Source organism: Dreissena polymorpha, chromosome 3 (assembly GCF_020536995.1).
Source record: "Dreissena polymorpha isolate Duluth1 chromosome 3, UMN_Dpol_1.0, whole genome shotgun sequence".
NCBI classification, from domain to species: domain Eukaryota; kingdom Metazoa; phylum Mollusca; class Bivalvia; order Myida; family Dreissenidae; genus Dreissena; species Dreissena polymorpha.
The window spans coordinates 94,753,805-94,769,929 of record NC_068357.1 but is presented as its reverse complement, the minus strand read 5'-3'; the positions used below and the strand labels follow the sequence as shown (position 1 = coordinate 94,769,929).

Genomic DNA, 16,125 nt, shown 5'->3' with positions numbered 1-16,125 from the left:
AGCAACGAATCGGAGTCTTCAAATTGTCTCGTGACCTCATAACTAATATGGCTTCTGGCGTAGAGGACATTCCTAATCAAAACGGTTAAATTAATATTATACAGGTACGCAAAATCAACTTATTATTTGAGTGATTTTTGTATAATTTCAATATAAATTAGAAAGAGCATGTATGTGTATTTTTGCAGATAAATATATTGAATAAGACCGTGTTCTTTCGATTTCCTATATTTATATACGTAATGACTTTATTTAAGAAATGGAACGAACAAATAAAGACTTGATACGTTTACAGCGCTTATGACTTTTTTAAAAACTATAACTGTATGGGTTTGCTACATTAGGGAAGTCAATAGCATTCGTTGAATTGATGGGTCCGTCATAAACCTGGCTGGATGATGTCCAGTCATTACACCTGTTCCGCGGCGAAAGCTATTTATACTTTCTTTATCGGGTGATGATTTTATGCCCGTCATAGATCAGTTGCGAAATACTTTTAAAGCAATGTTTCTGACGTCGCATTACACGTTTACACGCATCACAAGAATATCGCTGCTTATTTTCGAGATCACCGCGTCTCTCACAATTTGTATTCAACTAATCAATGTACATATACGTATGCATGTGAAATATGTCGTAATGTTAATTTTCTCGTGACCTTATTTTCAAAAACGGATATAAATGTAATAGGAAAAACATATTTTAAAAAAAGATATTGGTTGTAATTTTTAACAGGTTAGCATAGGAAGTTAAGCCATGGTGTTGTGTTTGTGCTAAACTTACTTTTCTAAGGAAAATGGTTTTGGAATTAAGTTTAAAACAATACATTCAACAGGAGCATAACATGGCTTCTTTCGATTTCACATATTAAATCATGCAATTTCATTATCTTTCAGATTTCGCTTAAATATGTAAAATGATATAGATTCGTGAAAATGGCATGAAGTAATTACAGCTAAAGCATAACACTTTTGATAGGCATGTATTGGTGATATCATTAACCGTAATAAAACCATACAAGCAAACATGTCCGTTAATTGGGCTAGTTATATAAACAGGCATTTTTATTCATAAAAAACAATGTGATGTGATTACATATGCAAAATTTTGCATATAAATTGTTCAGCCCGTTGAAAAAAGCCATTTGTTATTATAACAAACTGAGAATTCATTCGACATTTGAACGCGGGACCAAGGTATATAATTATTATTCACGAAAATGCCCTGTTTTGAGTAATAATTATATAATAATTATTATACGATAGTAATTATTTGGTTGGAAGCATATCCGTCGATTAAATTCATTTCTTTGCGGAATCAATAATAGTTTAGTTGTCTTTCGCTGATCTTATACATTTCTGCAATTAAACAAATGAAAAAGGTTAAGGTAACCAATTGTCAATGTCACAGAGGCTTATCCATGTAAATTGATTTCAGCTCCATATCTTGAGAATACGGTGACTTACCATCATGCAAATTGGTTTAATTGTTATCCGACTGAGAAGTGTGAAGCGAATAATGGTTACACGGTTGAAAATAAGTGGCATTTTTATTCTTAAATCAACAGATTCGATGTTAAGGTCACATGAACTAGTATCAATATTTTTTCTGCATGATCTCTGGGTAACTGTTTACATTCGAAAATCTAAATTGGTATGCTGGTTTACTGGTAAGATAGAATGACGCCTATGGATTTTTAGGTCAAAGGTATCAAAGAAGCTTGGAACAGGAAATTTGTCTCTTAGATAATTATTTGACCTACATTTATGCAAATAGAATTTACTTGGATGGAAAAAGACACATTTTAAGTTTGCTGTATACAGGTCAAAGGTCAGGTCACAGAGGGCGTCGTCATTAAATTGGCTGGTATAAAATATTGAAGGAAAACTGGTAAAGAACCGTATTGTATGATGAGGATTATTTCATACTGTGATAGCTTAGAGTTCAAGTTTATATTTGAGCTATTATCCTTAGTTTGTGTACATTTAACATGTGATACTCTACATTTATAGGCTCGTTACGTGGGGATTTTTTTACCAATTGAATTTTAGGTCAACCAGTCAAAGATCAAGGCGAAAGTGTTCCAAACAATATATAGAGGATGCTTAGAATCACTAACATGAAGATGCTGGTAATTAATGCATATGGGTGACTGCTTAATATGATTTTCAAATAAATCAACACAGCAGTATCCTCGAGACACTTACAAACCCCCTACACAAGAACAGTTATCCGATGGAATTCACTACCTCCCCATATACATGAGGCAGTTGCAGTATACGTTTTCAAAACCATTACTCCTGTGGCTGCCATTGTCCTCCTCATCCACATGTAAACACTTGCAATGTAAATAATTTGTCAACACCCAACTGAGAACCTTTGTACAGTTTCCACCCCTTAACCAATTAGCGCCGACACTTAATCTTGTATCAAGAAGAAGTACTGTATTGGAAGAAAAAAATAATTTTAGTTTAAAGGTCAAGGTCGCAGGGACGTCTGTGATGCAAGTCAAGAGTCATTAAATATTTTTCCAAAATAAATCAGCCTTTTGTAAAAATAAAGAAATAAATCATTTCGCATTATAAAGTTAAATAATCAGATCATCGTCGTGCAAGTCGGGCAAAGGATGCAATAACGTTGTAAAATGGCACGACTTTATTAAAGGCAAGACAAACACAAAACACATGAAGTGAAGACTAAATAACAAAGTATGACAAATAGCTTAAAGGTAATGACTACAGAAATCAGTTTTCCACTGACTAGAAATAATACCGTATATACCGTAATATACGTATTGGTCTAAATATTACAGCTTGAAACTACATCATGGTAATCGTAGTAATAAATAATTATTTTTAACGAAAAGTATCGTAAAACGCAGAATTATATATTTAGAAAAAATAACGCGATAAATGTGTAGCACATTAAAAAAGCAGCAGCGACATATTTCTTAGCGCTGAAGATGAATAATTACAGACAAAAACCGCTTTAGTTTGTTATTTAGTTCCTGCAACACCATTTTCATCAGCGGCGTCTTAAATTGTTTTAAAAGCATTATTCATAATGTTTAAAGATATAATAAACATTCAAAGATTCGGTCTGAAGTGTCATTGCGATTTCGATAAAAAAAATTGTATGTCTGATTTGCACGATTAAAAATGAAAACACATACTACTCATTATAAATGCAAATGTAGTTATAATGTCTCTTGCTGTACATAATTTGTTAAAACAGTTGATAATTATAAGCGTGTTCGGACGCTGAAGGTTGATTTTAAGTTTCTCATTCTCTATATTCTGCTTAATCTGGTAAAATATTTAAAGTCATCGTATCACTTAATAGCGTTTTATTACCGATATATCTTTCTCGGCAAAACTTCTGTTAGTTTACTTATTCGCTTGTTATCCTTTTGAATCACTGAGTCTTCGGAGCTTTCCATTGCTGTGCTTCGGTAACCAATATACAATACGGAAATATTCCCCGAGTAAACCGCAAAAGGCTTGCAGCTTTTTGCATTCAAATAGATTACTTTGCTTTTCAAATTGTTAATATAAGATTGCAAGTTTAATTTATTCATAGTTTGTGACTTTGTTAAACAATGCCCAAACTATCTTTTAAACTCTATATATCGACAGATTACTTCAAACCAGATTGATCATCTTTCAAGGAACGTCTTACGTTTTGCTGGCTAGTTTCTTAAAAAGTATTAGGCATTGACCCTGTCGGTCTATGTGTGTATACTTAATCACTGAACGGGTTTGGTTTGTTTGTATTTTTATTTTAATAAGGGTTTATATTAGGTTATCGGCTCAAAGGAGCCACACTGATCGAAGTATGTGATTGCCCAGGCCCGTATTTACCAACATATCCTTCACTTAAGAACAAATATATACTTCACTTTGAATACAATATAATGCTCGCTAACAATTTTCATTATGTCATTTATATATTGTTTTATATGAGAAATTATGAAAATGCATATGATAAAAGTAATATGAGATTTTAAGGAAATGTGCTTTAAGAACATCAGAGTTTTTACAATCTTTATTTGTGCGAACATAGTCAAAACGACCGCATTGGACGGATCGCTGCTTGACAACAAACTGCGTAGACTTGCACCATGGAGTTTACCAATATAATGAAAATTGATGTTGGCATGTTTATCTTGTGATTTTGTATTTTATTTATTTCCTTATATTGTTTAGGCAATTGGTTACTTGCCTTTCATACAAGACTGCCAAAGGTTAACAAGTATTATCTCCTTAACATGTCTTTGGTGTATCATTTTACCGCAATTCGTTACAATATAAGCATGCATTGTTGATTTTAGAAACTTATCAAAGGACATCACATTTAGAAATGAAATAAGAAATAAATGCCAGCAAGTTTGAAAATAGTTTATGATTTGTTGAATTTGTGTAGAAAATAAAGCCCTATAGAAATGACTGGATACCGGTTTTACTTACTTTTCAGCCGTAGTCATCATGTCAGAGTGCGCACTGTATCAAAATGGTTATTTTAAAAACTGGCTTAAGTGCTGTATGTGTCTACGACACCTCCACGATGGGTTGCACGATTTTGTTCACGCAAATATCCAAGATCAGCACAAATGCTTGCTCCTTATGGTCGAGCGAACATGTAAATTGAACGAAAAATACTCTTGCAGTGAGTGCACCATCGACAATCTGCTACCCAATCATGATAAGACAAAATGTCCTCAGAAAAAGTCAAAACAAGTGTGTAATTGTTTCAAAATTGAGGGGAAACGAAAATGTCCACAGAATGGGGCATGTGGACATATGTTAGATTTAACAATTAAGAGACACGTCTTAAACCAACCGAATTGGAAAAATACCGATTTTAGACAATGGTTTGAAAACTCTTGGGAATTCGGAAAGTGTTTCACGAATGGCACAGGACTATTCGGCATCGGGTCATCAATATGTACCGATGCATCAGGGCTGATAAGCATTTGTCTGAATAACATAGAGATCAAGCAGAAGTTGTCCTCCCCGGATGTGTTAGCAGAGGTAAATGAATGATTATGTTTTATCTTTATTGTCGGAACTAAATTTAAACTTCACCAGCATTCTCTTTTTTTTTCTTAATTGCAGGAAAGACCTATTATACGGATCGATGTCACTTAAAAAAGTAACCATAATTTCAATCATACGACAGTTATATGTAGAACATAACGATTACTGTATAATTGGAGTTTTATCTGAACAGAATAATACTAAGTACTTTCTAACATGACACTTGCGTAAAGAGTAACACAATAAAAATGGTACGTCGGAATGTTTACATTTTAACAGCAATCAAAACAACTATTTTGGTCGATTAAGAAATGCTGTATATCGAACGCTTTTCTTTAGAATGCGGTTTGTGAAATGCTCGTTTTTGTTCGTTTGTTAAGATGATAAAAACCCGCAACAAGCTTCTACACTCCAGTAAACTAGAAGTTGGGGATACAGAGCTTTGCACCGTGTTTGATTTAATAAAGGGCATTTTAAGTGACCCGATTTTGGCGTATGATGTCAAAGCAAAAGCGTCTCTGGAAGAAATCGAGAAGGTATGTATATTTATTACTTTCTGCATCTTAAAACTGTGATAATGGTACATGTTTTCCTGTATTGATAAACGAATATTGTTTTACTTCTTTGCTTCAAATGGTGATTAATGAGTTTTGTATCGAGGGTCGTGATTCGTAAGTGTTTTTTAAGTTCGCTTACTTGAACGAAACATTGTATGATGCATTTCATACTGTTCATATATGCGCTGTCACATTTCAGAGGCTTTAAGCAGAATAGCTTATTTTTGCTATGTGAAAAAAACCGTTTAAAACGATGTTTATCAGGACTAGTTCGTTTGACAATTTTTCTGTAGGTACATAGATAAATATATTTTATAGATGGACCATATTTCGTTGCGTACGAATAACTTGAACACCTATCTCCTAATCGCTTTAATACATGTCCTATTCTATTTACGCATCACGTTTATCTATTCATGTTTCATTTTCTGTCTGAATGGGTCAATTTGATAAAGATCGTTTAAGATGAGCGTTAGGTTTGTAATAAATTCTGTGGTATGTTTGACTTTCGGCTAGCGCTCACACCGGTTTGAACCCATTATGCTTTTGCATTGATCGTACTAAGGCAGAATCTCAATGTTGATAATTTATTTATTGTTGGTGTTCTATAATTAGAGTAGTGGATAACAACAAGAATTTCTCGATTGATTAAGTTTCCGACATTTTATCGTTTGCTATATTACAATTCTTTTTACACGTACAATATGAATTTTAACAATAATGCATTGCAATCGGAAAAAAAACAAGCACGCAATGCAACCAACTCATATCTAAAGTTATATATAGTAGAAGTCAACAACAGACATAGCATATAAATTAGTGAAGTCTCTTGAATATTTTAAAATTATAACAAGTTGTGTGTTGAAAAACCCCATATACAAAGTACATAAAAAAGAAAAAAAGGAAAAACACATCTTCTAGTGTGAAAAGACGACAAAGAATGTGTACATTGTAATAACAGATAAAACGGACATAGAGAAACAATAAAAGGTGCATATAGTTATAGTTTATAACACATAGGTCGTACATTTTATTTGAGTACCGGTACGCTTTAAATAGTATTTGTAAAAAGTGCTTTAAATTACAACAAGCATCAAATTTGAATTCTAAGTTTGTGTGACAATAGCATTAAACATTTTTTTTGTAATTGATATTTATGCTCCCCCAAAAAAGTTTGGGGGTGGAGCATGTAGTCGCCGCTTCGTCTGTCCGTCCGTCCATGTGTCCGTCCGTGTGTCCGTCCGTGCACTATTTTTGTCCGGGCTATTTCTCAGCAACAAATGACTGGAATTCAATGATTATTTATGGGAAGCTTCACTACCAAGAGGAGATGTGCATATTATCAGCGGGTTCTGGTCGGATGATTTTTTTTACAGAGTTATGGCCCTTTGAAATTTTCCATTAACTATACATATAGTGCAATTCTTGTCCGTGCTATTTCTCAGCAACTAATGACCGGAATTCAATGAAACTTTTTGGGAAGCTTCACTACCAAGAGGAGATATGCATGTTATCAGCGGGTTCTGGTCGGATGATTTTTCACAGAGTTATGGCCCTTTGAAATTTTCCATTAACTGTACATATAGTGCAATTCTTGTCCGGGCTATTTCGCAGACACTAATGACCGGAATTCAATGAAACTTTATGGGAAGCTTCACTACCAAGAGGAGATGTACATTTTATCAGCGGGTTCTGGTCGGATGATTTTTCACAGAGTTAGGGCCCTTTGAAATTTTCCATTAACTGTACATATAGTGCAATTCTTGTCCGGGCTATTTCTCAGAAACTAATGACCGGAATTCAATGAAACTTTATGGGAAGCTTCACTACCAAGAGGAGATGTACATATTATCAGCGGGTTCTGGTCGGATGATTTTTCACAGAGTTAGGGCCCTTTGAAATTTTCCATTAACTGTACATATCGTGCAATTCTTGTCCGGGCTATTTCTCAGCAACTAATGACCGGAATTCAATGAAACTTTATGGACAGCTTTACTACCAAGAGGAGATATGCATATTATCAGCGGGTTCTGGTCGGATGATTGTTCACAGAGTTATGGCCCTTTGAAATTTTATATAAAAAAGTATTGTCCCCCCAATTACTGTGCTCTCAATACGTTTCCTTTTATCTGAATATATAGTGCAATATTGTGACAAAAACACTTTGGGGAGCTTCACCCGTCTCCAACGGTTTCTTGTTTTCTCCAGTTAGCGATCATATTCATACTTATTGTATATCTTTGATCCTGCTATGCTTGAAATGCATTCATTCATTTTACACTTGTACAAGTATAACTTAATAAACAAAATAACATTATTTATGGCCCTAGCAGACTTAATTGAATATCCAAGTAGGAAGAGTGTTCTGTTAATGAGAGGAAAAGAGTGTTCTTGGAACATTTCATCAATAATTGCTTTAGATATCTTACATTCCAAGTGTAAATGTTCTTAACTTTATCTCACCTTGTTTGCAAAATGAATATTATGGGTCACCAGTAATTTTCATTTTATTCAAAAGACTATTCGTTCCCAATATTCTGTGAATTAATCTAGATTCGAACCACTCAACCTTTATATCACTGGTTATTAAAAAGGGTAGCTCAAATAAGCAATGCCATTGTTTTCATTAATTATGGTATTGAGTTTTGTACACCATTTTATTTAACTGATGGTTGTTCACTATTTTTATTTAGAATGGTGTAGAGTCTTGTTTCACCTAATTCTTTTTTCAGTATAAGTTAAAATAAAAGGGGTAAAAAGGGTTTGATGATTTGCTGGGTAGGGCAAGATATACAATATTTTTTCACAAATTTATCAATTGAGTGGTTAAGGTCACATTTTTGAATATATCACCTGTACAATTAATTCCAGCTACAAACCAGAAAACAAAGAAAAAACTTTAATTTCCTATACATATATTTGGATTATAAAAAGTGGATAATACAAAATAATCTTCTGCGATTACTTCTAATTTACCACAATAAAGTGAGAAGCTTTTTAAAACATCTACCCAAATAGGGTTAGAAATTCTGTTAGATATATTTAAAGCATAATGATAACTGCAATTAAAGACTAGATATAGAGTTTTGTGATTCCTATCCAATTTCCCATAAATGATTGAATTTTTTGTAACCATGTACGTTTCAATACTGGAATAAATGCATCCAAATTGATCTTTTTAAACCTTCTTCACTATACACCGTCCCAAATAAAGCTCAGAATAGAAGATTTTATTTAATTATTATGGTATCAGATGGTTTAGGCAATGGTATGAACAATTGATTGAATAATGAAACAATAAGTGCTTTCAAAATCACAAATTACAAAATAATATATTACAAATTTTACCGTTTTCAGTAACATTGTTATTTGGAACTGTGTTGAAATGCAAATATATTTGCATTTATATAATTATGGAACACGTTTAAAGTTAAACAGCGAAAAACACTGCACTACAGACATGAACTTGATTGTTTATCTGCAATGAACTTTTTAAAATAATATGTTTTTATTTTTATTAAGTATACTGTGTTTTTAATAAATTGTGCCTTGAATTGCAGCTGCGGAATGACACCTTTTTAATAACTTCTGAGCACAATGTTGCTGTAAGAAAAATGAACTTACATGCAATAGCAGAAAGGAAAGAAGAAATTGAAGAGGAACTGAAAGAAATAGAGGAAAGCCACCACACAGATACGTCAGATTCGGATGATGTTTTAAGCAAAGAAAATGACCTGAACAAAGAGCTTGCAGATTTAAAAGTGGTGCAAGATAAACATTTTGCCTCTCTTGTTGCTTTCATTAATCAGTTGGAGGAAAATTTGAAAGACCATAAAAAAGACCTAGAAGTTATTCAATGTCGGATGAAAACACACAATGCCTTACTTGAAGCAGTTGTCAAGGCAAATATACTTATGCTGTATAGTCTTTACATTTTTCTATCATTTTAATTCACACTTTTTCAAACTGCATGAAGATTTTATTGATTAGATGCTTTTGAATATTTTGATAACAACATTCTTTAAAATTGAAGAACAGACGTTGATTGTTTAATGCGATCTATTGAATTCTTGTCGTATGAATATGTCTAAACAATTAACACATCAACACAATAATATTGAAGGGACATATTAACCGAACATGCGCGTGTGTTTTTGTTAAACCGTTAATGTTGATATACTCGAATAACAAATCAAGTACCGCTTAAAAACTGAGAAAAAACTATAACACTCGCTGTAACAAATGGGCATGATATTTGATTCGAAAACATTACAAATATACGTGTGGCAGTGTGAAGAAAAATGCAAAATCATTTATATTTTTACTAATTGTGGATTTTTTTAAACATACGATTTACATTCAACTACAAACTTTACAAATGTGTGTTGTCAACAGCCACAAAGCAAATAACGAATATATTTTAAAGTAAATGCGAATTCAATATTAACCCAATTTAATTAGATAAACGTTTCACCATAATTAAACGTGTTTGATCAATGTTTCAGACATTAGACGAGCACGGAAAAACACTCAAAGATATAGGAAAAGGTAATACACTAAAAGCTAACCTTTTTAAATATTTGTAATATGCATACCTTTTTACTTGAACTCTTTATCGACACCATTTATAGAAGCCAAAATCAAGGGTGTTTCCCTAACGCCAAATGATGTCTGAGATAAAAGGCACATGTTCAACGTTAACGCTGTTGAGTATAATATTTTACCGTGCACAATTTTCAATAGATCCCACGCCTAAACGGACTTTTTAACAAATTATGGCATTTTTAAAAATTGTCAGATATGCCTTACATTTCAACATATTACCACGTAACCATAAAGCTCAATTATAAGAACAAAAAAAAGATAAATTAAGAAAAAAAGAGAAAAATATTTGTACCCAGCGGTGCTGGAGCTAGTGTCCATGGGATTACAATGTTATAGCATGTACTACAGAGCAATCCGGCCAATTTTACAAGTTTGTCGTATACTAGCTATAAGTGATCCGCGTATTGTAAGACATTTTAACGAAACCACATAATCACCACATTTATTGTTATAAATTTCAAATTTCGATTATTCAGAAACGAAGCTCTTTGTTTGGTATGATTTTACGTCATCAGGTGTATTTCGCTCCCTGATGTATGGTTCTCGTTTTAATCTGTTTCTTACAGTAGGAAGATTTCGAAAATATGTGAAGAACTATTTTATATATCCTAGTATATATTGTACGCTAAGCTTGAAGTGTTGGCTCCACTGACATGTTGATGTTCTCGAAGTATTGTATACTGCAAAACAAATAAAATCTCTTTGAAATGAATAAATATGGAATAACTATATTTACTGTTATGAAAAATTTGATATGACTTGAACAGCGTAATACAATCAAATAGATTATGTGCGTAAAGTACAATAACGTATGTATTGTGGATGCTTGGTTTAAAATGTATACATTGTAGTAGTTTATTCTAGTATAGAAACTTAAATGGGTTTAATTCGATGTTGTATTTTACCTTTCAGATGTGTCCGAAGTTCTCAACCAAGTGAATCTATTAAGCACAAAGGACCACGTTGATATAAATAAAATTCCTATTCCATGTATGAAATTACTTTCAGGCTTTAAGAACTGTAAAACGGAAAGCTTTCCTCCGATATTAATGGTTTAGTTGTTCACCATGTAGAGCCAAATGTCCTTGCAATTATTTCAGAATCACAAAAACATATTTGTGCAAACATTCAATCCTTCAACGGAACAATCTTAAAACATTCGTTTACTAAACAAATCTTCATAATATTTTGTCTAAATATAAATATTCGAATTAGCATGCATATGCTGTTTGTAGATATAAAATAACCTACAATATATTTTGCAGATGTTCGTGTCGTTATACAATTGCAAAACGCACGGGAAAAACAAGAAGAGACGGTATTTAGCTACTTTGTTAATGTGGGGAAAATTTTGAATGGCGAAGACAGCAGCAACAATAATAACTTGCATACGCCTGTAGTTGCTGCACTAACACATTCTTTGCAAGAAATAACAGGTACACTTAATACTTGTTGGTTCATCGCCAAAACTAAGTTATTCTTCAACCTCGTTTATAACGTTAATAGATGCGTTTAATTTTTAACAGCAGTTAGGCCGACAAGCATGTATGGTTTAATAAAAATAAAATGTAGATTTTCAAACTTATACTTATTCTAAAAAGTGGTCATACTTATTAATGCCCTTTTGTAATTGTTTAACGGCGCTCTATTACTTTGCCACGCCTGTTGGACTTATTTTCAAATATGTTCACGTTGTTTAACTTTTTAGGTGATTCCAAAGATATTGAAGACATCAAACACGAATGCATAGCGATATATATCCAGTGTTATTCCTTGCAATCACTCGTGGCTCTGATAAACGATTACATGTCTGGTGAACTTAGTGCCAAGTTTCGTCCTTTTGTGTTGGAACTTCAGAAAATATGCGGTTACGAAAACGTTGACTTGGAAGTTTCCATTTTCGAAAAGGATTTCGTACAATGTCTGGATAAATTCCGTAAGGCCATTCTTCACCATACATACATGTTTTAATGGTACATACATTTGTGTATTTTATACTCTCCTAAAACGTCCGCTATCAGAAAAATGTAAATTTGTAATGTATAGGGCTTAATTCCTTTGGAGCTTCATCTCATATCGTACACATCTAAATTTCGTTTTTTCACAGTATTAAAGGTTAAACGGCGCTTAGGAAAAATCACATACGATGTCATCAAATCTGCGGTGCAAGATTTTGTTAGTGTGGATTCTTCGAGAGGCGATCAAAGCATTGAAATGAATATTACGGGTGGTTTGGGTGAGACATTATCATATTTCCTGTTTTTGTATGTTTGTAAAAACTGTTTCTTTACACTGAACGTAACCGTCTACGTGTTCAACGTTTTCATATTTAATTGACGGCACGTATTATTATTATCTACGACTTAAAAAGTCATGTTAAGTGTTCAAGAATGTATAAAACATGCACTTTTCAATATTAATCATTACAATCTTTTAGAGGATCAGGGAGCTCTTTCAGAATCAACGTACGATCCAAAATCCGACGAGGAATGTGAATGTAAGTTATATTTTGTTGAATATAATTTATTGTCATTAGTTTCAAAGTTCTCACAACATTCAATTATTATAATTAAAGATCTCTACTCCTGTATTTTCGCTGGGAATGTGTGAAGGCGTCAGAGTGTTCGTGACACGCAATCGTAAGATCACCGCTTGTTAATTCATTTATAAAGACACAATGTTCTTCACTTTACTATTAGGTGCTGAGTCACTGATAAGCGATGGCAGCGATTCGTCGGGTGAATTAAGATCTGGAGACGATAACGTTGGTGAGTTGTTCAGTTTCACATAAAATATGAATGTGATCATGTAAATACAATTGCGAAATATTGTTTCCTTTTTTATTATAGACACAGATGATAAAATCTGCTTGGAAAGCAAATTGCTAAATACTGATGCACACAAGAAAGGGCACTCTCTTGAAGATGGTAAGACGTCTATTTTCATTAGGCTTAAACTAGCGTATAGTGTAAAATATTTTCTTCTATACTTAAAGTGTTTTAATTCAGAATGTGACATGCAAGAAATGTATGAAGAGCGGAAACAAGAAGAACTAAAAGTAAAAAAAGATATGGCTGTTAATAATACTGAGATGAAATTTGGGATTGGACCTGAGGGCTCTCTATATGAATGTACAGATGCAACGTGTAATCAACCAGTTGAAATCCCTAAAAGAAGTGAGGTGATAACAGTGGTAAACGAAGAACCTGGTCACTCTGTGCCACAAACAAGCGGCATGGAACAGTCCAAGCAAGGTTTGAGAGACACGCATCATACATTAATTAAACAGATTAGAGCTTATGAACATGAGGGAAAGGAAGAGGCATTCGATTGTTCGACTAGTAATGGTAAAGAATTTCCGTTGCAATACACTGTTATACGCACACAAAATGATAACAAACAAACACTAAACAAAGCAACGGACGATTCTATGCAAAATAGGAGCAAACGTGTCTTTTATCAAAATAAAGATATATACAAACCCAGTAATGAACGTTCGCTTGTATTGAACAACACAAACGCCAGCAACGATTCAGAGGTGCAAACTGTTGATGGCCTTGACGACATATCTGAAACAAAAATGGATTCGGAAATCATACAGACTTTGCATTATGAAAACATCAACGTATCTAGAAATACATGTGATTTTAAACCAAATAACGATAATAATGTTACGCTAAGTAATAAAAATAAAAATATGCATGCTGATGCTGGCGATGGATATCATGAAGACGAGGAAGTAGAAGTAAAAGAGGATGAAGACACAGATAGTGATGAAAGAGATGAAAGCGAAGAAAACTTAGAAAAGGGACAAAAGAACGAATCCGACAAAGAGACAGACAAAGAAGGAGAATGCGAAATTTCAGTAGCGAATTTAAAAACAAGTGGACATTTCGATTTTCCATACAACGAAGAAAGTAATGTAACAAAGACGACCATCTTTGAAAGAAAGAACTCCGCAACCTACACATTTAATAACAAAATGAAAGGTAATGAAATGTGTTAATATTTAATAAATATTGTTATCAAAATTTTAACACAAGTGGTACGATTACAATAAACGTTATGTACAGGATTTCCCAATATTTTAAATGCACAAAATCGTTCTTGTATCGTAATTATTTTGGCTAATAATTTCACATAAATTATACGACTTGTTTTCGTGTTCGATTTGATGTTTTTTTAATTGTTATACGTTTGGCCCCAGATATAGTAAATCCAGACGTAATGTTTCAAAGAAAAGATTGCGCACACATCACGGAACAAGAGAGGCCTCTTGAGAGGTAAAAGTTTGTATTATTTTTAATTTAAATTACTCTCCTGACATTGTTCAGTTGTGTGTTAGACTATAGTGAAAACACCTGTTCACATTAAATGATTTCTGTTTATTATGTGTTTGTGTTAAGTAAAGTAGCATTTAAGGGACGGTAGAAAATATACGTTTATTGAAAAAAATAACTGTTCGACCAAGTGATTTCTGGCAATATATATTCGTTACAACATTGCAAGGAAATGTTTTATAATCGACGTTTTCTTGTTTCTTTGACGTTGGTGAGCTCCACGTTCGCCATACTAGATGTGTACAAAGTTCTATGTAATATTACCTTAAGTTGTAGATAATAGTTATAATACTATAAAATGTTTTTATGAGTGAATCAGACATGCAATTAAAGATATTTTATGTATTAATTTGTATTATTTGTAAGATGAAATATAGCAATTTTGTCTATTCATGATATGTGTTACAAATAAGGCATTTAGCACACTTCATAACTTCTCAATAGTTATTGATGCAAAGTTCATATTGTGTTCCAGTACTTCGGTACATGCAAAACATTATGATGAAAATTATTGTGCTAAAACGATGATCGATGGATTTCCTGACGTAATTATAATTTTCTCTGTTTTCAGCATTTATAACGAATATAGTAAATACATGCTTTTATTTATAACATTAAAATTAAACACTTGTATATCAGCCTGAGATTAAACAAAAGAACGTATCGGTATGCTTAACTAAAACAAATATACTTGTTGACGCGTATCCATTAATAATTATGCTATGAATTGCAATCTTGGTCATTCACCCTACTTTTATGGCATAATGACTTCGATTTCCAAATAAATGAGATAAACATAATCAATCTTTGCACTTCATCAGAAACTTGACTGTTACCGCATAACGTTGGAACAAGATCTAGAACAGGTTACAAGTAGCAAGATATATAGAACAACGTGGGACTTTCAGATAGAAAGCAGGGTAAGATATATTTTGCACCGTTATCTTATGCAATCATTGTAATTATGAAGATACTTTTTGACGCTTGTAAACAGGCATAACTGTCAAACTCATTACACTTAGATGCCTTTGAAAGAAGTGTCCTTGATGGAATGTGATACAGCTTTCAACATTTCTGGAATAACCGATGGCGATAAAGCTGTTCCTGATATCCCATGTATGTGCCAGAAATGGACGAATAATGCATCCTGCGATGGCATGTGCAAATATTCTGTAAAGGTAAAAATGCTGACATATATTTTTTACACAATAATACGTCCTTACGTTTCTGTTTCATTACACAGTATGCATATACTATTTAAAAATCATGTTGCTCCTTTGACACTTAAACACGAAATATATTAAAACATTTGTTAATATCATATTCAGGTGCATTTCAATTCTCTCTGCTACGGAAAGTTTCAACAAACAGTAAAATTTGACTTCGGAAGTGAAGTTGGAAAAAAGACAATGCGGATTACCATGAAAGCGATAGAAGATATTAAACAAATAAAGTCGGAGTACCTTACGTACCACGGAAAACAATGGAATTCAGATTGTTATGATATAATACCATTTAATCCAAAGTAAGTTTCAATACTTAATGATATGTTGACATTATTAATAAACTTATTTTATTGATACCATA

At 32.9% G+C, this 16,125-nt stretch overlaps 1 protein-coding gene across 6 annotated transcripts in view; it reads left to right on the top strand.

Moving 5' to 3' along the window:
* Positions 1-16,125, top strand: part of LOC127875362 (uncharacterized) — a 32,822-nt gene continuing 16,697 nt past the window's right edge. For 2 of the 6 annotated variants that reach the window (XM_052420390.1, XM_052420385.1), the window contains exons 1-19: positions 62-104; positions 2,052-2,131; positions 4,474-5,030; positions 5,417-5,572; positions 9,154-9,495; positions 10,099-10,141; positions 11,111-11,188; positions 11,464-11,634; positions 11,907-12,134; positions 12,306-12,434; positions 12,636-12,695; positions 12,898-12,966; positions 13,048-13,125; positions 13,207-14,187; positions 14,406-14,481; positions 15,014-15,083; positions 15,360-15,458; positions 15,561-15,716; positions 15,867-16,063. In XM_052420390.1, the coding sequence (XP_052276350.1) occupies positions 4,485-5,030; positions 5,417-5,572; positions 9,154-9,495; positions 10,099-10,141; positions 11,111-11,188; positions 11,464-11,634; positions 11,907-12,134; positions 12,306-12,434; positions 12,636-12,695; positions 12,898-12,966; positions 13,048-13,125; positions 13,207-14,187; positions 14,406-14,481; positions 15,014-15,083; positions 15,360-15,458; positions 15,561-15,716; positions 15,867-16,063 (3,479 nt within the window). In that variant the 5' untranslated portion in view covers positions 62-104; positions 2,052-2,131; positions 4,474-4,484. Of the gene's footprint in view, positions 105-2,035; positions 2,132-4,473; positions 5,031-5,416; positions 5,573-9,153; positions 9,496-10,098; positions 10,142-11,110; positions 11,189-11,463; positions 11,635-11,906; positions 12,135-12,305; positions 12,435-12,635; positions 12,696-12,897; positions 12,967-13,047; positions 13,126-13,206; positions 14,188-14,405; positions 14,482-15,013; positions 15,084-15,359; positions 15,459-15,560; positions 15,717-15,866; positions 16,064-16,125 lie in introns of those variants that run through there. The other 4 variants (XM_052420388.1, XM_052420386.1, XM_052420389.1 and 1 more) reach the window with 4 other exon arrangements.